General features: G+C 39.9%; 2 protein-coding genes across 4 annotated transcripts; one reads left to right on the top strand and one right to left on the bottom strand.

The window, feature by feature from the left end:
* The first annotated feature begins 1790 nt into the window (after positions 1-1790).
* On the top strand, positions 1791-20543 carry atrip (ATR interacting protein). Of its 3 annotated transcripts, XR_004463075.1 has the most exons (19): positions 1791-2081; positions 2543-2886; positions 3878-3960; positions 4296-4466; positions 4548-4660; positions 5286-5452; positions 5526-5624; positions 6046-6151; positions 6738-6908; positions 7315-7579; positions 7820-7870; positions 8127-8305; positions 9119-9255; positions 9500-9591; positions 9887-9973; positions 10070-10148; positions 10275-10496; positions 10883-11180; positions 20526-20543. XR_004463075.1 is itself a non-coding variant. In XM_026306614.2 (18 exons), exons 2-18 carry the CDS (start codon positions 2544-2546, stop codon positions 10954-10956), a joined length of 2436 nt encoding a protein of 811 aa, XP_026162399.1. In that variant the 5' UTR covers positions 1791-2081; position 2543; the 3' UTR covers positions 10957-12823. The 3 variants fall into 3 exon arrangements, 2 of the variants coding, with proteins under 2 accessions (XP_026162399.1, XP_033181108.1); XM_026306614.2 differs by lacking the exon at positions 20526-20543 and having other exon boundaries at positions 5529-5624; positions 10883-12823; XM_033325217.1 differs by lacking the exon at positions 20526-20543 and having other exon boundaries at positions 10883-12823.
* trib3 (tribbles pseudokinase 3) lies at positions 13180-18890 on the bottom strand. Its single transcript, XM_026306615.2, has 4 exons — positions 18291-18890; positions 15543-15821; positions 15062-15354; positions 13180-14587 (listed from the first exon to the last, which is right to left on the bottom strand). Exons 2-4 carry the CDS (start codon positions 15819-15821, stop codon positions 14104-14106), a joined length of 1056 nt encoding a protein of 351 aa, XP_026162400.1. The 5' UTR covers positions 18291-18890; the 3' UTR covers positions 13180-14103.
* Positions 20544-22932: the final 2389 nt, after the last annotated feature.

The raw sequence follows: 22932 nt of genomic DNA, 5'->3' as shown, positions 1-22932 counted from the left end.
TATTTTCTTGTTGAGCAGCAAATGCTTATAATGTACAATATGCTGCATTAAGGTAATTGATAAATGTGTTGTAAGTATAACTGTAAAAAATCTACTTTTGCTGATGTGATGTGGGCTCCACAGTTGGCTGTTACTTTTCAGTACTTGGTACCAGATTGACATGTTCTCATCTTTATGATACATGTCGTTTTTTGTTTCTCATCTCCTCTCTCTTTATCCCACTATTGTTGCAGTAAGTAAGGTAGACTGTCGCAAAGTACTCTACTCACATATAGTGAACTTCTTTTTGGCTTGGGACAATTGATTTTCTGCTGTACTTTTATTTAACTGGGATTTTAAATGTGGGACTTTATTGCCTTATTGTATTGGTGCGTTTACCTCCCACCTTAATGTGAACATAGCTTTTGCTCTGATTGGACAGCAGCCTGGCTCTCGTTACAGTGTCTCCTGAGAGGAAACTGCAGGAGAGGACAGTTCATGATGGACAGAATAAGAAAACAGTCACAGCCTCTGCTCTGCAGTAACACGTATATATATATGTATGTAGGCTTCATTTTATCTGATTAACTCAGGGATCTGGCTTTGACTGTTTGGTTGTTATGGTAACCAACTCGTCTGACAAGTACATGTCTATATGTGTGTGTATCGCTTTGTTAATTCAGTGAATTTTCTTTTTAAGATGTGAAGAGCTGGATCTGTGTGGAGGAAACCTGCCACGGTGCAGAATTGTGGCGATGCCGGTGACACTATTTCAACACAGATGTTAGTGAAGATTGTGCGGGTATGACTGTGCGCTCCCTGATGATGATGATGATGACGGGTGCCTCTGGATGCCTGTCGCTGAGCTCTGCCATTTCTACACTGAAGTACGGAGGCGGAATGAGAGAGAGGGAGAGAGAGAGGGAGAGAGAGAGCATGTGTCAGAGTTACATTGCACTGTAGAGCCTCAGCTGTGACACACAGACCTGTCTGTGTCTAAAAATGGAAAACACAGTTGCTGTTGCTGAGAAGCCACAAGAAGCTTCAATATGAGGAGAGTACATGCAGGGACTCGTATGAACATACACTAGCTTTTTTAATAAGATGCTGATAAAAACTGATTATATGCCACCATGGCAGATGTTACAAAGCCACAATGTATCATGTAATTAATTAAATTACTGTAATTAATTTTGTTAACGTCCATTTCATTTTGCACTTAATAGCCCATGACTTACCCTGTAATTTTCATGTATCAATTTAACCTAAAGTCTCTGTAAACAGTGTTGTCTGATTATCCAGCAGCAAAATCCACAGATTAAATAGAGTACTCTTCAGACTCATATTATGGTTTTGGGAGCAGAGCAGTTAAAGTGTAAGATTACACTCTCTTTTAGTATAATGCTGCAAAATGAGGAGATTGTGATATACAGAAATACACCTTACTGTAGTTGCAATGTTATTCTGTATTTGGTTGTTGTTTTTCTTTCTTTCTTTTATAATTTGCAGCCCAGGTTGAACATTTGTTGCTTTGAGAAATTGGTGTTAAGATGATCTACTAATGTGCTTTTGTTCAGAACATAAAGTCATTACACAAAATGTTAAACAACTCCTGTAGTAACTTCAGGTTTGCTTATCGTATGCGTTTGCAACTGCGCGTTTAGTATAGTTTGTCTCAAATACGGACCCGTACATCAAACAGGTCAGCGCATGAGCCGCTGTGATTGGTCGGACTTTCAGAGAGGCGCTGTGGTTGGTTGGATTATGAGAGAAGCGCTGTGATTGGTTGTAATGACAGCGGTAGCGCAGCGGGCTCAAAACACAATGTACCGTGACGACTTTAGCAAGGCGTCCTTTCGCTGCTAGTTAACCGTGTAATAGCTCGTTTTACTGTTTATTTTAGTGCTGCAGTAACGTGGTGGGCGACAGGGTGATTAGCAGGCACTTCTGGCGTCTTTGTTATGTAGTGTTACTTTTCAGACAACTAAAAACTGCTATGACAGCGTGAGCTCTGTTAGCTTATCACGCTAACTTCCCAGTGTTATAATAGCTTTTTACGTTTAGCTAACAGCTACCCGGAGCACCTACAGCACCGAGAGAAGGTAACGGGAAGCTGAGGGGCTCAGCGCCTGTTGATACACGATATTATTAAGTAGATTGTTTTGTTTAGTTTGGTTAAACGAGAAGCTTATGGTTCTTTTAGTTACTTTGACAGAGACAGATGAACAACACCGCTTTGACCCCTTTTTGTTTTTAAATCATAATTCAGACTTTTGAAACTTTCTGCTGACAAATAATCTATCAGCATCAGTTGACCAAGGCATTGGGACAGTATGTATAAAATATGTAATAAAATAGATTGGATTTACGATTCAGAGTTTCTTATAGGATAGTAGTATTTATAAACGGTGATAATCTGCTTCCTTAAACGAGTTAAATCATGCAAAAGTGAATTTCTTGGAGATGTTTCATAAATACAGGACATCCCCATTGTAAACCAATTAGGAGGTGAGAGTTGTCAGCTAGTGGATCTGTTTATCTGTCTCCTCTTTCTTCCTCACAGCATGAACATCCCCCCCACCAAGCGGTTTAGAGGTTTGAACCATAATGTAGTGACAGCGGTGACCTATGATGACCCATTTGGAGATGATGATTGCTTCACACAAGACGACTTGGATGAGATCGACATCCTGGCCTCACAGGCTGTCACTTCCACTGCTGCAGGAGCAGCACTCGGGTCTAAACCAGGAACCAAACCAGTGGAGCTGGTTCATAGGTCAGCATGCTCGCCATGTGTAGGGCAGAGCAAACCCCTGAACAGAGCCACAAGTCAGAGCAGAGAGAACACCTTTGGGTGCAGCAGCAGCAGCAGAGGGAATGCTGGGATACCAAGCAGAGAACCTTTCGGTGAGCAAAACTGAAAAATGGATCTGATTTGTTTTTTGCTTTTTCTCCATAATATTCTTATATTTAAAGAAGAAAATCTGCAAGTTTAGATATTCTGACCTGTTTCTTTTATAACAGCTACCAAATTACTGCTGGGTGTTTATTCATGAATCAGTTTTTAGGTTCCATCTTTCCGGCCAGCCATTTATTTTACGTTATTTGTGTTATAGTTGTAAATAGCCATGGCAGTAGAAGATCACTTATTTATTCTTCCAGTGGCATCAAAAGTACCGGGGCGGCAGTTAAACAATTACTATGATAACACAGAAATATCTATTCAACTGATAACCAAAAATATTTTAACTGTGAATTTCCTCTCATCTGATCTGATTAAATGTCTTCATAAAAAGATTAAGGAAAGTGAAACAATTTTGCTCTTTCCTGATGGAGAGTTTGTTCCTCTCAATGTAACAAGCAGCAAATTTGGCTTCGAAATGTGCAAATCCTAACAGGCTTAGATAACGGTTTGCTTTGGGAAATTGAATTCACAAATTTGCAGTGAAGATTTAGACCAGAGTAAAAATGATACGTAACATAACTTTCTCATTCTGTCTCTAATGCTAATAATCTTCACTGAACCAATTACTGAAGGTTAAAAAATTATAAACATGTCTCAAATTCAATGCTCAGCAAACCTTCTGAAGTTGAAAATATTTCACCTAGTATGAAAATGTTCCATGAATGAAAAAGTTTCTACAAACTTAAGAACAAGTGAGTGAGTATTTAGAAAGTTTGTAAACTTGAGAATTGACTGTGTGTTTTCACTGCAAATTTACATAAGCTGAAGAACGCATGCATTCGGTTGCATTTTTTTACTGTACCAAGATGTATTAATGCTCATATGTAAAAACTGCAGAAAACTACCACAGTTTCCTTTGACAAGCAGGTACCAAAGAAAAAACTGAACAGTTAATATTTTGTGTTTTTGTTTTTGTCTGTTGTGTGTGTTCAGGTAACAAGCAGCAGTTTGCATCAGACAGTGAGGACAGGTCCTATAGCCTTTTGGAGGCCCAACACGCAGAGCTGAAAAGGAAGGTGAGACTCATTGCTATTAGTCAGAAATTTGACCCCAAGTCATTCTACAGCTTAAGAGCTTTTTTAACATTATCCTTCATCAGAAAAGGTAAAGTCAAGTCTTCATAAAGCATAAATCTACTAGGATTACAATGCATTTAAGATGACCAGACATAGTTCGTGGTATGGATACATTTCAGTCTGCACAAAAAAGTTACTCATAATAAAGAAGAACTGGAGCAGTGTGAGGTCTTCCAAAACAGACAGGATTTATTGTCAGTGTAGTTTAATAGGAAATGTAGTAGTAACTTGTACCAGCTGGATAAAAATGTTTTTGTGTTTGTATGTTTAATTAGCTGAAGGAGGTGGAGGAGGAGATTGTGTTGAAAAGCGGGGAGATCCGTGTCCTGAGAGATTCTCTGAAAGCAGCTCAGCAGGAGAAGGAGGCTCAGACGCAGAACCAGATCCTTCTGGAGGCTCAGAGACAGAAAGAGCAGAGCAACAGGGAGAAAGAGCTCAACAAAAAGGTTAGTCACTAAAACAGAAGAGACACACATGTAGTGTAAATACAGTCCTCATGATAACATGAAAATGTTATCTGTGTGCAGGTTCAGTCTCTGCAGTCTGAGCTGCAGTTTAAAGAAGCAGAGATTAATGAGATGAAAACCAAACTGCACAGTTCTGAAAAAAACAAGACTGCCTCACCACTCCCTAGAAACAGGTCAGTCAGCATTAGTATTACCTCACAAGTTTGTTATTTTAATGTTTTATTTTGTTTACCAGCACAAACTCTTATTATTTCTCTGGATGTGGATTTTCTGGTTTTCTCCACTTTGTGTAAGTTTTCACTGAATTAATTTCAAACTGTAGGTTGGACAAAATGATTCCACTTAACCTATTGCAAGAGTCTGTAAACTAATTAAACTTTGGCAATGACAATATTGTGAAATTACAACAAAAAACTCATGTCAGGTCACTTTACATAATAAGTAAATACAAAACAAAACCTAAAGGAAATGTGTGTGACACTTATGTTTTTGTTCAAATTCTAATCTAATATCTTAAATTGTGTCCTTACAGTTAGGCTGTTACTAAACTATCTGAGTGGCTTGGCAGTGTTAACTTAGTGTATACTTTCCAAACTACTTATTGGTAAATGTATTTGGTATCAATTTTTACAGGTATAAAATATATAGCTTTTTATTTATTTATTATTTTCTAAACTTCTTAACCCTGCACGTACAAATGTTGTTTTGTCCATTTAGATTTTTACCATTGTTCAGCAGAATTCTAAGTATCAGCTCATCTTCTAACCTGAAAGGCTGCTCTCTCTTCTCTGTTCTCAGTCCTAAAGTGCTAACCTGTCTTGCCCAGTTGCATCATGGGAGTGGCAGCAACTCATCCTCTCCTAAAGAAAATGGTTTCATCACTAAGGAGATGTTTGGAGCACAGATCCTACACAGAATACCATCAAGGACGCCGGTCAAGACACCGGTTAAGACGCGGAGAGAGGGTGGGTCACAGATGATCACAGAGGTTGTGATTGTGAGGACTTTAATGACTTTAAATGTGTATGTGTGTTCCAGTAGACGGAGTGGTGCTCAGCAGCAGATCTAGTGACAGCCAGGAAGTTTCTCACCCAGACCCCTTTCAGTTTGTCAGACCTGCTCATCTGCAGCACCAAGGTCAGTCATTCTACTGTGCTGCTTCAAAAGGGTTAATGGAGATAGATAACCTGCATCACATGTAAAAGTGACTAATATTCTGACTAGTCAGCCAAAAAAATAACTAATTAATTATAACAGAAAAGTATAATCAATAATAATAAACTGTATTATTTGATCGTGCAACACCTTTCTGACAGTGGTAAAGAGTGATTTTTAGATAGAATAGATCAGTTTACCTTTAGTTGCGTCATGCCACCTGTTGCTCTGATGGGGATTTGTCAAGTGATGTCATTAGTGATTGAGTTCAAGGTGTCAAATATTTGACAGAAATCTGTGTTACCAAGAGATGTAGGATCCAGTTCGAGTGTGACCCATTTTAGAGTGAATATCTTGTCTGCCTCACAGATTTTGAGTTGTTTACATGTGTGTTGTCTTTGAGGTGGCATCCTTCTAGGCTTGATGCTGCAACAGCCTCTGTCTCCCAGCAGCCTCGGCCTCTCTCACTTGCTGTGTATGAATCTGACTGACTTTCACCTGACAGCCAGGTAAGAACTCTGCTTTGTAACCATGGCAACTTGGATGGTAATAGTGTGATATTTGTAATGCAGTGCTTTAGTGCTTAGAAGGAAGTTGTTGGCAGCAGTAACTTAACAGAGCGACAAATGTTGGTTTGATCTTAGAGAAGAAATTAAAGAACATCACTTGCTCCTCCCAAGACCAAATTATTTGAATTTAACACCAATGCCTTCAGTGAAGCACCAACCAACCAATGACCAACAGATGACATGGAGGAGGATTCATACTCACTGAAGGTCAACCAGTTTTAATAAAGTTAGGATTAAACACAAATGCCAACACATCCCTGGAAATCTGCTGTTTAAATCTACATGAATCAGTGGCAAAAATACATTATTAAAATATGATTTTTTTAAATAATATGGTGTTACGATCACATCAGCATCTACTTTCTTATATTGTGTAGTGTCACTTAATATAATCAATGGTCACCAGTTGGTGTCAGAAAATCTTAAATATAAGTGCTTTTAACGTAACCAAATCTTCAATTTTAACAGTTAGAATGTACAGACTATGATATATTGTTGTGTACTGTGTTGTGTGTTGCATGTCCAGTGGGCTGTCACCCGGTTTTCTGTGCCACTCTGATGCTGCAGCCAATCGTAGCAGCAGTGGAGGGGGAGCTTCCAGAGCTGCTCTGAGTCCTGTCCAGAGTCTGGCTGTAACTGGACTGACCATGCTAAGCCAGAGCCGGACAGCAGCTGCAGTCAGCAGCAGAAACAACAGGTAGACTGACTGTCTCAGGACACTACATTTGCTCTGCAGAAGCCATACAAACCTTGACAAGGGATCCAAAGCTCAATAAAATCTGATTAGTTCTGTGGACAGTAGAGCCCCCTTGTGGCCAAATAATGTAAGAGCAGCAGTGAATTGAACATGTCAAGCACCAGTACAGTCATGTTAGTGTAGATAATTACCAATCAGTATTTACAGAATCCCTGCGAACTGACATATCAGCTCTCACCTTCAGCCCATAAGGTCTCCTGGTTCAGATATTGGTTTGTTGTTGTTGAAACTAAGAATTATTCACAATATTTGAAATGCTGTCTGTGTGCAGAAGTAACACTGTAGTATAATACAATATAGAGCCCCACTTTTTTTTAAAAAAAGGTCTTTATTTCTTTGTGTGTAGGTCATTTCCTGGAGCTGTCCTCCTCCTTCCTCTCTTAGACCTTCACTTGTCTCGACTCTGTCAAGCTCTGGACTCTCTCCGCTCCACCTCTGCTTGTAGCAGTGGTTCAGACTCTAGAGCTTCCAGCTCGCTCCCAGCAGGCCATGCTGCTGCTACTACTGGCCTGGGGAGACTTGAGGAGGCTGGTTTGACTGATTTCACTGTTGAGGACACTGGTTTGGCTGCTCTGAGGCTCCTGTACCTGCTGTTGGCCCACAGCGATGAGGTGATGACACAGCAGATCCAATACAGATGCCTGTGTTAAATTCTATAACGTACTTGATATTTTCTTTTAATGGTCATTAGATTATCAAAAATGGTCACCAGATCAGTATCAGGATTCTTAAAGTTTTATCGGAGTGAAACTTAATAAGTTCAAGTGTTTGTACACCGTTTGCAGAGCTGTATTTTCTAAGTATTTTCTGGGTATGTGGTGCTAACCATTGGCCTTTGACCTGCTCTTCAGGTGGTGGAGGCCGTGTTGTCAAAGCAAAGTCAGAGCAGCGCTACAGACATGGTACAGATACAAACACATCTGGATAATTCACACATGTACATTTTATTGTATTTAATAAACTTTCCCCCCTCATCGCCATTGCAGTAGAGGGCAATATTGAAATATTAACTTTGTGAAAGGAAGCTGCATGTGTATTGTATTTATCCTTATATGATTACAGTTCATTTCTGGATTTTCCCAATGCTGGATAGTCATTGTTCACTTCAATTTTCTCTTGTAACATGTAAGGAAAATCCTTCTCACTCTCTGGTTGTAGGCTGACTGCTCTACTGTAGGTGTGGGTCTCTGCTCCCAGAATGCTTTGCTGCAGTCATTGCTGTGGCTGTGTGAAGAAGGACACAGCACCAAGAGCATACATAGGGAAGAACTGGTCCTGACCACCATGAAGACACTGTGTGTCCTAATTGAGAGGACACCACAGATACACACTAACAGGTGAACACACAAATTGTCAGGATTTAATGAAGAAATATGAAAAGGCAACTTCTTAGTTACTCATTGACATGCAATATGTATTTGTGTAAAACTGGTTTTAATGTTTGCTTAAATAGTTTTAAATTCACAAGCCCTTTTAATATAGAATATGTTCAAGCTTGTTCCTAAATTCGTTACAGCTGCAGTAAACAGTGTAGGCGACATGATAGTTCCCCGACTCTGCACACATTCACACTTTCTTTAAAACTTCAGATTGTGTTGCAGAGTATACAGGAGGGTGGAACCTTGCTGAGGCCGAGGAGTGGCTCAGTAGGGAATACACTGTAAGTGTGTTTAAGGCTGACTGTTGCTGGTTATGTAATATCTGACTGTACGCACCCTGCAGGTATTCACAGTCATTGGGGTGATGTAACAAAATAGAAATAACTGATGAAATGTGAATGGCTGCAGGAGTGACCACTGAAATTAAAAAAAGAACAGATCACAGGTGAATGCTGCACCTATTTAATGTAGTTTGTCAAAAATCTCAGGACTTGAACTGAGAGTCAGAGTTCAGTCAGTTCTGAACATACAGATCTAAATGTATGTGGATCATCCATATCCAGAAAAGTCCACCTTTTGACTTCAGGTTCAGCTCTGTCCAAACTTCAGTCATCATTTTCTTTATGCTGAGCAAGAATCCAGAAACAATAGGAGATTCAGAGAGAGTGCCACTTTGTGATACTATTTTAATTTTGCCATTAAAATGACCAAAAAGTCATATATCACATTGGATTCACCACTGGTCACATCTGCCCTCTCTCTGTTTCTCAGGTTGCAGTGTGTGTTGCAGGTGGTGTATGCATGTTTGTCAGCACACAGCAGGTTACAGACGGTTACGAACTGTGTGTCTGTCCTCATGTCGATGTCCGACCACCAGACATTGGTTCAGCAGCTCTGCTCTCAGCATGGTGCGTGTTCTTCCATTACTGCTGCAGTGACTTAATATCTGTTTACAATCTGATAAATCAAGTTTGAGTCACACTGGACTCTTGGCAGCTAAAAAGTAACTAACTATTCTGTGATGCTTGTAATGTTTTCTTTTTTACCCAGCACATTTTATATTTAAGTTTCTGCTCTGTGTGATATGAAGAAAGAGGAAAAAATTCACTGCTGTGTGGTTGATGCTTAGTGTGTGCTTGTTGTGTTCTTTAGATCCCTGTGTTTTCCTGAAGTTGTTCCACTTCATCAGAACCAGACCAGACCACACAGCAACACGCTCAGACTGGATTCTGTTGGACCTGCAGGTAATGCATATACTGCAGAGACATACTGACCCATGTAAAAAATAATGTTTTCTTCAGAAAGATTTTTCTTTTTATGGTCTGTCATCTAACCTGCATTAAGGGTGATTTGATAGTTGACTGTGTTGTTGTAATGATGGATTCAGTGCTTTGGATCCCCCCACCCAGTGTTTTCCTCTGGACTTAAAAAACATCAACCTTGGTTTGTTTGTGCCGTCCACAGCTAATTTTTGAATACAGCTCTTATTTGAGAGTGTACAGTGCTTCCATTTGGACCACAGTTGTTTTTGTGCTTCAGGTGGTGCGTTTGTTGAGCAGACTGATGACTCAGATGGCAGAAAGCTGCTCCCCCAACTTGCACAGCAGCTGTCAGTGTTACATTGAGGTAAAACTCTGTTTCTTTGTACATTGAGACGAAACTTTATGTTGCACCTATCTACACAATCATCTCTTTCTCTCTCTCACTCTCTCTCTCTCTCAGTTGGTTCAGACAGTGGTAATTGTTTTCCATCGTCAGTGGTTGGATCTTCGAGGCTCTCAGGAGCTGACAGACTCGACAGGTCAGTAAAATTTCAAATCAAAAGCAAGAGGCTGAAAATATTCACCGTTCTCTCCCTGAAAATGGTCACGGTCAACAATATGTGTCTAAAATCATCAAATACCGCTCAGATATTTCTGTTCTACAGGCTTGGTGCCACCCTCGTCTCAGTGCTCCACCTGCTCGTTGCCATGGTGGAGCGGCCCAGCGGCATCTCTGCTTCGAGAGTGTCTGCTGCTGCTGCACTGGCTGCTGCTGCATCACGGTAGCTTCTCTCAGAGCTGCAGGCCGCTGCTGCACATGTACGACCAGGTGATCCCTGCTGTACGAGACACACTGAGGAAGATCCCTGAGCTGAGTGAGAGCGAGGGTATAGGCGCGCACACACACACACACACACGCACATACATACACATATAAATATAGTGCCTTTAGAAAGTATTCAGGTCCCCTCACCTTTTGTGCAGAATTTATGGTGTCTTTAAATTTCAGTTTACATTCAAAAACCCATAAACCACAGTCAAAACATGTTTTTAAACTTTTTTGCAAATTTGTTAAAAATCAAAAACTGAAGTGTCTCATTTTCAAAATATTCAGACGCAGATTTTTATGGCATTAAGAGTTATACATGCATCATGAGTGGCAATACACGGTATACACCAAGTTTCATTATTTAATTCAGCTATAAGACAGTTGTAAGAGCACCTCTCTGAAGTAAACAGCTATGCTTTCCACCTCCTGTTCCCGGTCTATTAGAGCTGGCATTGGAGGAGATCTGCCGCTCTGAGGGCGACGACACTGATGACATGGAGACTGATAGTGGCTCCTGATTGGCTGTTGGCACTTGCTCCACCACTGACCACCAAGCAGACACGAGGGACAATTTTCTGACTATTGGGATGCGTCGGACTGAGACAAGGACAGATCAATAATTCTGGCTTCTGTCGAATTTTTCCATGACAAAGTGATGCTGAAGAGTCAACGTCTTAACTGCCGAGATGAACAGTCACAGGATTTAATCCACTGTGATGGATTTTAACAGTAAAACATGAAGGTGAGAAACACTGCTGCAGTCATTGTTCACCTACTCTGTATTCTTTCTTTTTCTTGTCTTTCTTTGCATCATTCTTCTTCTCCTCGTTAACGGAGCTACTCCTCTGAGGTTGCACTTTTATTTAATTTCTGGTGGATTTTTGACTTGAAGGTTGAGAACATACCAATAATAAAACATTTCCTTACTTGCCACCAATCAAAAATTAGTTCAGGACCAGAACATTTTATGAAACGTCTTTATTTATTCTCCAACTGTAACTGAGATATCACACAGTACATCAGCATAAGGCATCCTATTGGCTGCTGCAGGTTTGCTGCATATTGACTGACCAGTCATATTTAAAGGTAACACCGGACCAGGGTATTAGGAATCATTTTAGTGCCAGTCTCCATATTTTCTTATTAGGATTCAACACATGGTGCTTATATTGTTTTCCTCTCATCCTGAGATGTAATTGTGTGATTATACTTATACATTGGAAATTGACATTTTGTGATCTCAAATGAACTCTGCTGTTATTTTGGGATGATGTTCAGTTGAAGCCGTGTCTGCACTCATGAACAAGAGGTATCTCGAAAAACCTGTTTACATGTGATTATTTTTACAGTGATAAACACATTTGTTATCCAAACAAGATGTCACGTAATGTAACAAAACTATCAGTATATGTCAACAATAATCAGGATAAGCATTTACCAAAAAACACTTGAGGAATTAGTAAATGAAACTGATTGATTTGTATTTGCTGTCATGTTAGTTCTCTGCTTCCACATGAGTTGAAATGAAATCATAGGTAGAGGTTGGGATAATTTTAGGTCAGACAGCAGCCGATTTTGAAGCAGTTTTGTCATTGTTGTCCACATGGAATTTATGCAATTTATCTCATGGTTGTTGCTTTTCAGAAAGATGTCAGTTGCCAGGGGTGTTGTACAGCAACAACATAGTCATCCTTCTCTTATAATACTAGGAGGGAACTGTGAAGGGTAAACACTGAGATAAAGAAGCTGTGTCCCATTTTAGACTCCACCTCCTTGAAAGTCCACTTTTTAAAATCAGTTGTGTGTTTAGATGATCTTCATTAACTCAGTAAATGAGTAATAGTCAGGCTAGGTGTGTTGAAAGCAGAGTAATAAAATACAGGACAGAAAGTATACCATCTGCTTTTTCAACACAACAGTGCATGGAGGCTTTGACACTCATCTAACTCACAATAAAGTTATTGAATAACCAGGTTATTCCCAGAAATCAGATTATGCAGGTAATCAGAAAGTTGCATTATAGCATCCTGGCTGCTATATATCTGTATACATGCAGCAGATCGGCAACAGATTGGTTTCCTATCCCTGAATTTGTTTTGGAGGCATGGCTTTTTTATTTCCACAGTGTTAGTGGTATACGATGCTCCATTATAACTTTATTTTTGTTTTTAATTTGAAACAGACTGATGCTTTTCCACATGGCACAAAATGGCTGTCAGAGGTTTAGTCATGCACATTCATTCATATAATTTATGTAAAAACAATTAGAAACTTGCCTTCCTATATACATGACCAAAAAATAAATCCAGGTACTCATTTTACTTGGCTTTTAAGAAATCTGGAGAAACTACTGGTGTTCTTTACATATATTTTTGGTTGTTAACAAATCCCATTAAATAAGCAACATCCTGCTTTCTCTACCCTATCTGTGATACTCAACACATAAATCTATAAAATGGGCTACAACTATATAGTTTGAGTTTTAAAAAAAAAACGCTTTCTAAATTATCTGGGTACTGTAGTTTTTACTTGAACAGGAGTAGGTTTTGCATTCTTGAGTGACTAATTTCAGCTGTGGATCTGTACACATTGTGAATACTTACAGCAGCAGGACAGTGTACATGGGACTAACTGAACATACACCACAATGCCCAACATGTCACCCATTGTAAAATTGTTTTGGATAGGTCATGAACAAAATGGTCTATGGCACACGGGAGTAAAGGTTTGGATGCAGAGGGAATGCTTGTTAGATCAGTTTGTTGGTTTTGGTCTTTTAAATGAGATTTGTTGACAAAAAGATGTGGAATATAACCAATGTTATCCTTATAGTGCATATAAACGCACGTTTAATGTCAAACATCACAACTCAAACACCCAGTTTAACACTGCAATGTAACTCAATGAGAACTGGGTAATTCTGCATTTTACAAGTTGATGAGGGGCACTTGAACACACCATGTCTAGTTTGTGTCAGGTGTTGGTGGAACAGGTGATTCATAAGCAGTATTAATAGAGGTGTTGTGCAAATGATTTGGGAGTAGAGCTTGAATTGAGACACAGCTACAGAGAAAGGCACCTGCGGGTCAAGTAGTCCAGGATCAGACTGTCTTTGTAGAGTGTGTATTTTCTTGTACTTCTATGCTTGTGAGGACCACTTTCATCTGTTCATCTTCAAAGAAATGTTTCATAGGGTTCAGCGTTGGTCTTTGGTCATGGACGCTCCAGATTTGGGTTTATCTTAATGCTTCTTGTGAATTTATTGAATTTGATTGATGTTTCAAAGATCTGATGGGAACAATTAGTATTATTAGACTGCACGTTGCTTATACAGATTAGTTAAAGGGACACTTTCGGTTCATAGTCAATCAGTGAATTCATTGGTAGTCTAGCTTTTAAAAGCCAAATCACATCTATTACAACAACAGGCTGTGGTTTGTCTGTTTGCTTTCACGCTGTGAATTGGATCAGGCTCCAGTAAGAAACACACAAGACTATATTTCAGTCAAAAAGGCAAACCCATCAGAGTCCATGAAAGCATTATCAGGGTTACAGTCAGGTTCAGGTTAAGTTAAGGTTTGGCTGATCGTTGTAGTGTCAGGGAATGTATTAGCAGGGGTCCTCACATGTATAGAAGTACAAACATGTATGTAGGTGCGAGTGTGTTAGTGTTTTTCTGTCCACGTTGGCACCACCTGGTCATTGTCCTGTTTATCCTGTGGTGTTGTGTGTGAGCTGTGATGCATCTTGTCCTTGTGATGTGGTGTGCAGGGATTGGTAAGCCATGGGTGCATCAGCAGCTCTGATGCCTCAAGTCTCTCAGCAGGTGACTTCCTCAGCATGCAGCCAATGAGACACTTGGCCTGTGGCGACAGCCAATCAGGCAGGCTGAAGGTCCCACGGCGGATCTTGGTGAACAGAGCAGCGGGCTGCGTGTCCTGAAATGGGTACCGGCCTATCAGCATGGTGTACAAAGACACGCCCAGGCTCCAGATGTCTGCGGCACGGCCCGAGTAAGAACCGTTCCCATTGGTCAGCAACTCAGGGCCGACGTAGGCAGGGCAGCCATGTCTGTCTGTCAGAGAATCATCATCATGGTTACCATGTAGGAGGACGCAGTCATCAAGGCCAAGCAGAGCGAGACGGGTCCTGCAGGAAGTAAACCAAACAGGTCTCAATCTTAGTTTACTTAATGCATCAGCAAAGATGGCAGTAGTATCTGTAGTACTGGTATCTTGTCACTTACACTACAAATACTAGTTAGAACCAGTAGTTGTGGTAATGCTGATACTACCGTGGAGGTGTTAGTGGTGGTATTTCTTTCATATTGTCCTACTACAGTGATTATACCTCTAACACCTCTAGCACTGCTAATACTATTAAACACTAACTGTAGCAATTTTATTAGTATAAGCAGTATTAATAGAGGTGTTTGCAGTATTGTAGTGTTTTTTGTTTTTAGGTACGGTCAGTAATGGCACTTTTAGCAGTGTCACAAGTATAGGTGGGAATGATATTATTTGTTAATTATTATCAGTAGTTTTGGCAATATTCTAGCACTATCTATGTGTTTAGCAGTGTTTATCAGGAGTATTTGTAGTTAGTATGTGTCCTGAGCCTCACCTGTATCTGTCGATGAAGACGAACCTGCGAAGCTTCAGATCTCTCAGGATGACTCCATGATGATGGCAGTGTGTCACAGCATTAAGCATCTGGGTGAAGAGAAGCCCCGCCTCCTCCTCACCCAGACGCTTCCTGCTGCGTACATATGCGTGCATATCGCCATAGTGACCAGGCAAAAAGACGTACACACTGTCCTGACCCATCACCACATCCAATAGGCTGCAGATGTTGTCATGATGACCGATCCGGGTGTAGGCAGCCAACCGCTCCTGGTAACCACGCAGAGGGAGTACCTGTAACCATGTTGACCAGAAGGATCAATTAGGGTAATGTGTTACCACAATAAAAACTGCAGTGTTTGTGTATTTACAATATTAAAGTATCACCAGGAACAGAATTATTTTCAGCAGTATTTGAGAGAGACAGCTGCTTAAGCAATATTGATAGTGGTGGTGGTAGCTTTGTTTGTGCATTACTGTACCTGGCAGGTGTACTGCTGCTGTGTGTGCGCATGCACAGCCCTGTGAGTCTCCTCCCCCTCATGCCGCTCAAACAGGAAGTATGGTCCAACTCTGGATGGTGATTGGCTTCGATCTGACTTGGAGGTGGGGCTTCTTGGTCTGAGGTAGGGTGATAGGCCAGGTGCCGGTGGGGGTGGTGCCAGACGGGCTCGTTTACATTTTGGTAAGTTCTGCTCGGGCTCGTCTAAGAGCCTCTTCAGACACTGTTCAGACCTGGCTGTGACCACGCCCTTGTCCATCTGTGATTGGAGCAGACAAGTGACATCATGAGGTAAATTTAAGAAAATTAGTTGAGCATTTTAGTGCTAAGACATATTAGCACTAAACACAGTACAGTAGAGGCTCCAATGAGATTGTATTTGGTATAAATCAATGTTCTGGGTAAAATTCAAATCCATGATGGTGCTGCAGAATTCATGAATATCTACCAAACTTCAATGCTGATCTATTTAGCAATTGGCTAAAATCATCTGAAGCTTTTGTCTATGTGCTGCAGCTCAGGCATATTTTACTTACTATTTTTACATTATGACTGTAGAAGGATGTCATAATGGGAACCCTTAGTTTGATTTATGCCAGAATATTTCCAATACAAACTCTGGCCTGTTAGGTCAGTGCTCTGACAAACTAAAGCGTTTTCATTTCTGCACAGCAGCGCCCTCTGCTGGTGTCTCCACAACTGAGTCTCCTCCCTTCACCAAACCCTAAGTGATGTTTTCACATACATAAATAAGAGTTATTTTAGTATCACATCTCACTGTGTTGTGTGTCTCTCCTGCTCACATGTTACACTGTTAAGGCGTCTATAGGCTTCATGATGCAACTTCCTGTAAGCTGTCAGACACTTCAGCTTTCAGATTGTTGCATCAGAGCACAACAGTTTATAGTTTAAACAGGCTTTAAATACAGTCAACACCTATCACACACACACACAGTGAGGGTGTATGTTTTATACAAAGTTTTTTTTAGAGCCTGCGGTCATGGTGGCAATGCTGTGCAGAAACCTGCTGTTGGCCAAAGCTGCTTTCACTCTGGTGAAATACCATGAGTCACAGCATGCCAACGCCAGTGTCATCCCCTGACACACACACACACACACTAGTGAATAAGTGATCTCTCATCAGCTCTGTGGAGGATTTATGTGCCACTTTCTGTTACGCTGCAGTTTCACAATCAGAGATCAGACTAAAACGCAAAAGTAACTAGACTTCACTTGTAGGTGGAAACTTTTTTTTTTAGGCTGATGTTTTTCTTGCAAAAAGGAAATTGGCTAATGAGAAATCATGTTCATTAAAGGCAGCAGAACACAATAGATATAATATGATGAATAGATATAAGATGTTAAATGTTTTGATTTTTTGTTTCAAACTACTAAGTAAGGCTTTGTTCCACCAAGGCTGGATTTTTAATTAGTTATTAGAAATATTAATGAGATTTTCTTAGTTCTGGTTTCACTCAGCTTTCTATTTGATTATACTAAACCCTAATTTTGTTTCCCTAAAACCCCTATTTTTTCCATTTCTGACTCAGACAAAGGTTTCATTTGCCTTCCCTCAGGTTTCTCTCCATCCTACAGGTTGACATTAAAACTGAGACCAAACTAAACTGAAACTCTGTTTGGTTCCTCAGCTTTAGCCAAGTATCTCTGTCCTCTCCAACATCTTATCAAGCTGTTTGGCCTCATTATTAATTCATTGGCCTTTTCCTTGATAAATAAATACATATTATGCATTTATACAATACTAGAAAATGCTGAAAAATGTCCTGGGTGACTTTTTCAAATTTTCAGTACTCAAACTAAAGAATTTCTGTTACCTGTCATGTATGACAATATACAGCCAAAGCTCTCATTCAGGAAGATAGAACTACTCCATTTTTGGCATTTTTGAGAAAATAAATTACATAATCAACAAATAATCAAAAATGCTGATTCACTTTTTGTTGAGAAATTGATTTATTGACTTTTAGTGCTAAAACTCAAACCAAAAGCTTATCAACTATTTTGAATATTAGCTTTTTCACTTTTTAATGAATGTTTAATAATATTTCATAGTTTTCTGAATTGTTATTTTTTGGTAACTTGTAATCACAGATGCATTACTGATCAGATCAAGTGGGTCTTTGTCTGAACTGTTATTAACATCCACTGAGCTCATTGTCTTTAGCATTAACTCATTTAACTCCTTTAATTACCCATAATTACTGAGTGTGAGTGGTTTTGCTATATTTGTATTCACAGTGCAGGCCTCTGCTGCAGTAAACCTACATTAATAAATGCTGTAAATGTGAATCTATTTGACTGTTTGGATAAATTGAAGTAAACATCTCTGGTCCTAACCCAGTTAAACTCCACTCAGTCCTGCACTCTGCTGAACTCTGCTGCTCTCAGGCTCTAGTGCAATGCAGTTAAGTATATTTACTGTACCCGAGTGCAGCTGTGAGGTATTTTTACTGTAGTACTTTGAGTTTCAGCTACTTCATGCTTTAACCACATTTAGGAGGACAATAGTGTAGTTTTTACTATTTTATCTGACAGCTGAAGTTAAAAAGATGACACACACACAAGGTGACGAACTGAAACTTTCATTTCTATATATATATATATATATATATATATGAAATATAGCCAAAAACTATATTTCAGTGTTGTTGTTTTTTTTAACTTTCTCATTAGCAGGATGTGAAGGCAGCTCCCGGGTTTTTCTTACCTTGTGAGTTCCAGCTGCAGGTCAACAGAAAACCAGTAGATCCAGTAGACTCAGGTAAAACAAAAACCCACCGAGATAGTTTGGTTCGGGGGTGATGGTTCCGGTTCTGAGTGGAGCAGAAAGTTGCTGGAGACTTAAAAACTAAAGGTTTTGTTTAAAGTTGAACTCTGACTGGAACCAGCAGCTGGGATACTGGGAGATCTGGAGCTGACGTCTTTGTCTCCGTATTGTTGTCTGGGTTGCGCAACCTGTCGTCAATCAGTCAGCTGTTACTTTGTTGAGCTTCTTCCTCGATGTGAATTCAATTATCTCTGAAAACTGGCACCAAATAAACCAACACGGTTGATTCAAAAATTAAAAATAGTACTTATACTTTTTTTTCACATCCGGAGTTGAAGCGAACAAAGCCGAATCAAGCCGAGTCGTCCTGTCCTTTGAGTTTAAATAAAATATCGTTGTCTCGGTCTGGTCTGAACCAAGCCTGGCCGTCCGGATTCTGGTCCCCGCTGACCCTGTTCGTCTCCAGAACTTTCAGCCGCACTAAGGACTCGGACTCTGGGTACGTTTGGATACGTTGTTTCCTCCCGCGGTGTCGTCATCCAGGGGGGCGGGGCCTCCATGTTGCAATCATGAACCGAGCAGTCGTCAGAAAACCAGTTTATTAGGAACAGTAACAACGACAACAACAAATCCTGCACCTGCGAGACAGTGTCGGTTTTTGTTCACACTGCACTTAACTCACAGCTCAAGTATCACAGTGTAAAAGTACTGAAACCTTTAAAAAAGTATTAGCATCAAAATATACTTGAAGTACCAGAAGTAAAAGTACAGAATGACACATTTCACATTAATGTATATCACAATATTGGATTATAATTACTGTCAGAAATTATTGGGTTCATCACTTTGGGTGGATCTAATGTTAATTTCCCACCAGAGATCATTAAAAGTTTATGATAATTCCCTATTTTGTTTTAATCTAATTCTGAAAAGTAGCTAAGCACTTTAGACCAATGTAGTGCAATAAAAAGTACACAACTCTCCTCTGAAATGTAGTGAGGTAAAGTAAAAATACATAAAAATGAAACACTTATAACTTAGTTACTTTCCATCACCGGTCATTTTACCACCGACACAGCAACACACGTACTTTTACTTTCAGTATCTGAAACAGCCCAGTGTCTGTGTGGGAATCTCTGGCCTTATGTTGCGACACAGTAGATTCTCCTATACGGTTTTAGATTTACGGATTTTTTTTTTTTTCTCACCTTCAAAAGTTACAGGTAAAATCCTAAACTGTGCAGGCCTGTTGTTCATTGACTGTTCCCACAGTCAGTTACATCAGGCACAGACAAAACCAAAAGTAGCTGTTAATATTACAGGAAGGAAAATATACTGTATGTTAAAAGTATCTGCAAAGGTTAATTTTACACAACAGTACATTGTGGTAGATGCCGTTTATAGATTGTTAAACTATTCACTGACATCCTGAGCAGTTCAAACACATATTTCACAAACACTTTTTGATACAGAGCCAGTTATAAAGCACTTCTGCAAGTCAAAAACTACCAATAACATCATCTGCTTGGGTTGCCAGTTTGCAGAAAGTCACTCTCCACTATGAAATTTTTAAATGTTTCATTCACCTCTGTGTGGCTGCTCACATTTAGGACATCTGAACTAAAAATGATTTATAAACTTTTATAAATACAATAGTATAATATAATAGTAATATAACTATAACTATTATATAATAGTTTATGGATGATCATCTAAACAATTTTTATTGAACTACACTTAAAATAATAGTTAATAGCAAACCGAGGAGGAAGTGTTTGTTAGATTAATAAGGCTTTCCTCTGACCGTCACAGTTGTTTGTTCAATCTGACCTCATTCAGATTCAGAGCCACCTGCTGACCTTTGACCTCTGGCCTTAATCTCTGTTCAGTCAGTCACAGGTTCACCTGCTGCACTTTATCTGCTCATCTGACATTTGTCTGAGACATGTTTGTTTTCTTCACTAAACCCATCTGATTGAGTCAGTGGCTCATCACATTTTCTAAATTCTCAGACTCTATAAATCTTCTATAAATCAGCTGCATTCACGACTTTAGTCTCAGTGCTCAGTTCTGATTTTTTTTTTTTCTTTTTTTGTCAGATCCAGTGTTTGTCTGTTGATGAAGCACATTCATGTTCCTAAATGACTCCCTGACACAATATTTTCCATTTTACAGGTTGAAGGGGAAAATGACACGGAAAGAAGAATCTTCCTGATCAACAATGAAAGCAGCTGTGAAATTTATGGCTGACCTGAGGCGATGTGACATAATGCAACATGAGAAGCAACTACAGGATCTTCGCCTTTTATTTGGATCATATTTGTCAAGTCATTTCTCCACAGTATGACTGATTTTTGTTATCTGCCATTTGCAGCGTACTGGTGTTGGGAAGCATCACTTTAAAGCCAGTATGGACCAGAGACACCAACAAGTCTGTGCGTTGACATGTGAGTGAACCTGTCGATTAATCTTTGCAGGAAATACAGACTTAAACCTGCAGCTGCAGGAAATAAGGCTGCATCTTCATTACCTAGATTTCCGTGTGTGTGTGTGCGTGTGTGTGCGTGTGTGTGTGTGTCTAGTCAGCTCAGCTCTTACTGGCCAGATTCCAAGTGACAGGTAAAGAGCCTGACTGACCTGGTTATACACAGACACACACACCACAGGTTATCTCTGCATGGGTAGTGTGTTTTTATGCCACATGATGAAATATTGAAGAAACAGGAGGAGAAACATTGTGTGTGTGTGTGTGTGTGTGTTAAACTTTACTGTCTCTTTCATAACTGACGTGATGAAATCAGAGGCCAAGTGTCTGACTCAACTACGGCCTGCCACAAGAACACACACAGACTGAGAACAACACACACGTACATAACACAAATATTTGTTCTCTTTATTCTGTCTCACACACACACACACACACACACTGTGCTACTCTTCAGGATGATCACCTGTACAACACCTGTGCTGCTCCGACTCCCCGAGTCAGGCTGCTGTCTGTGACTCGGTGTGTGTGTGTCAGTGTGTGTGGTACAGTTTTAACAGTTTTAAGTCCAACTCCTGTGTGTAGCTGAACTGCAGTGATCGCTCTGTGTGTGTTTTGCTTCAGGGCATTCTGATCTATCGAGTCCCGGGAGCTCATGCTGAGGGGAAAATTTGACTAACAGTAGGAGCTTTAGGAGACAGTTAAAGCCCTGAGGTGATTAGATGATAAAACATCCTTGGGCGTATTCTTTGCCTGATCCAGTGCACCGGGTGGTCTGTGCTAAATGCAGATTAAATCAGCCACGATCCAACTTTTTTAACGGTTCTGTTTTTCTTTATTTTGGAGAGGTAAACAAACAGAAGTACTTCAGTGCAGCCAAGATGAGTTTGTCCTGTCCTGTACTGTTCTTACAGTTTTTTTTTGTTTTTTTAGTGTTTTACAAATACTGCCTTTATTTTCTACACTTCTACAAGTTTACACACTTCTAAATTTTATATTCAAAAACCCAATGTAACAGAATTAAACTGCTCTGAAACTAAGTGAATTCTGCAACATCAATGTGTTAAAACGGGCACAGGAAATGTTTGACTACACTAACGAAAGTGCATGCACTGAATGAACTAAATGAATCTGCGTCTGTGCTGAAGTATAAAGAAACTGTAACACGCTACACTAAGATTGTGAACAGAGCATGAGGGCATAACAGCATGTTAGCATTTAGCACAGAAGTAGACTCAGTCGTGTCAGTTCTTTCTCGATTTCTGTTAATTGTTCATCTATAAAGAACCAAAACACAGATTGTTAATGCTCATTACAGATATTTAGAGTTCATCATAATGTCTTCATTAATGTCTTGTTTTGTGCAACCACTAGTCCTAAACTAAATGAATATTGCATTTAGGTTCATAAGAGATGAAGACAACTAGAAAGCATTCAGTACAGCTGGTGATAAATTGTCTGACTATTGCTACTCTACTCTGCAATAACAAAATTCAGCCTATGCAGTTATGCTATTATTAGGTGTTACAATTATAGTTGTTAAGGTACTTTTTTGGCTCTTTGTTGTGGTGCTGTCATCTCATGAAACTGATCTTCTCTCTTTAGTTCAGTCTCCCTCCCCTAACACACACACACACACACACACACAGACAGGTCACTGGGGATGATGCAAAACTGAGATAAGAAGAGACTTAAATACTGTATGTGTGTGTGTCTGTGTGTAAAGGGGGTTGATCTCTATAAACACACACACTGAGGCCAGCCAGGGATTGTCTCCGTGATGAAACCAGCAGTAACGCCTGCTGTTGGCATGATGACTGCATCCACTGTAACATGACTATGTGTGTACTTGTATGGACATACATCTTGCAACCAGTTTGCGTTTTACACCATGGCAGTGAGGACATGGGCCAGTTGTCACTTTCTGACAAAACTTTAAAGTGTCTGTTTGAGGGTTAAGACTTGGCTTCAGGTTTAAACTCAGAATCAGGTTTAGGTTAAAGTGAGGATGAGGGTCAGGGCTCAGCTGTGATGATAAAGTTTGTGTTAAGGGTTTGGGAGTAAATTATGTCAGTGAGCATCCTCACAAAAAGCTGT

The sequence above is a fragment of the Mastacembelus armatus genome, chromosome 5 (assembly GCF_900324485.2).
Source record: "Mastacembelus armatus chromosome 5, fMasArm1.2, whole genome shotgun sequence".
Taxonomy (NCBI): domain Eukaryota; kingdom Metazoa; phylum Chordata; class Actinopteri; order Synbranchiformes; family Mastacembelidae; genus Mastacembelus; species Mastacembelus armatus.
Note: the sequence above shows the minus strand (reverse complement) of the source record. Positions and strands in the feature narration are given on the sequence as shown.

Excerpts from the sequence above, each read along its gene's own strand:
- atrip (XM_033325217.1), top strand. The coding sequence starts at position 2,544 with ATGAACATCCCCCCCACCAAGCGGTTTAGAGGTTTGAACCATAATGTA. Across the intron at positions 2,887-3,877 it reads ACCAAGCAGAGAACCTTTCG|GTAACAAGCAGCAGTTTGCA; the intron begins GTGAGCAAAACT and ends GTGTGTGTTCAG. Across the intron at positions 9,256-9,499 it reads GCAGCTCTGCTCTCAGCATG|ATCCCTGTGTTTTCCTGAAG; the intron begins GTGCGTGTTCTT and ends TGTGTTCTTTAG.
- trib3 (XM_026306615.2), bottom strand. The coding sequence starts at position 15,821 with ATGGACAAGGGCGTGGTCACAGCCAGGTCTGAACAGTGTCTGAAGAGG. Across the intron at positions 15,355-15,542 it reads AGCAGCAGTACACCTGCCAG|GTACTCCCTCTGCGTGGTTA; the intron begins GTACAGTAATGC and ends ACATGGTTACAG. Across the intron at positions 14,588-15,061 it reads GTCTTCATCGACAGATACAG|GACCCGTCTCGCTCTGCTTG; the intron begins GTGAGGCTCAGG and ends TACTTCCTGCAG.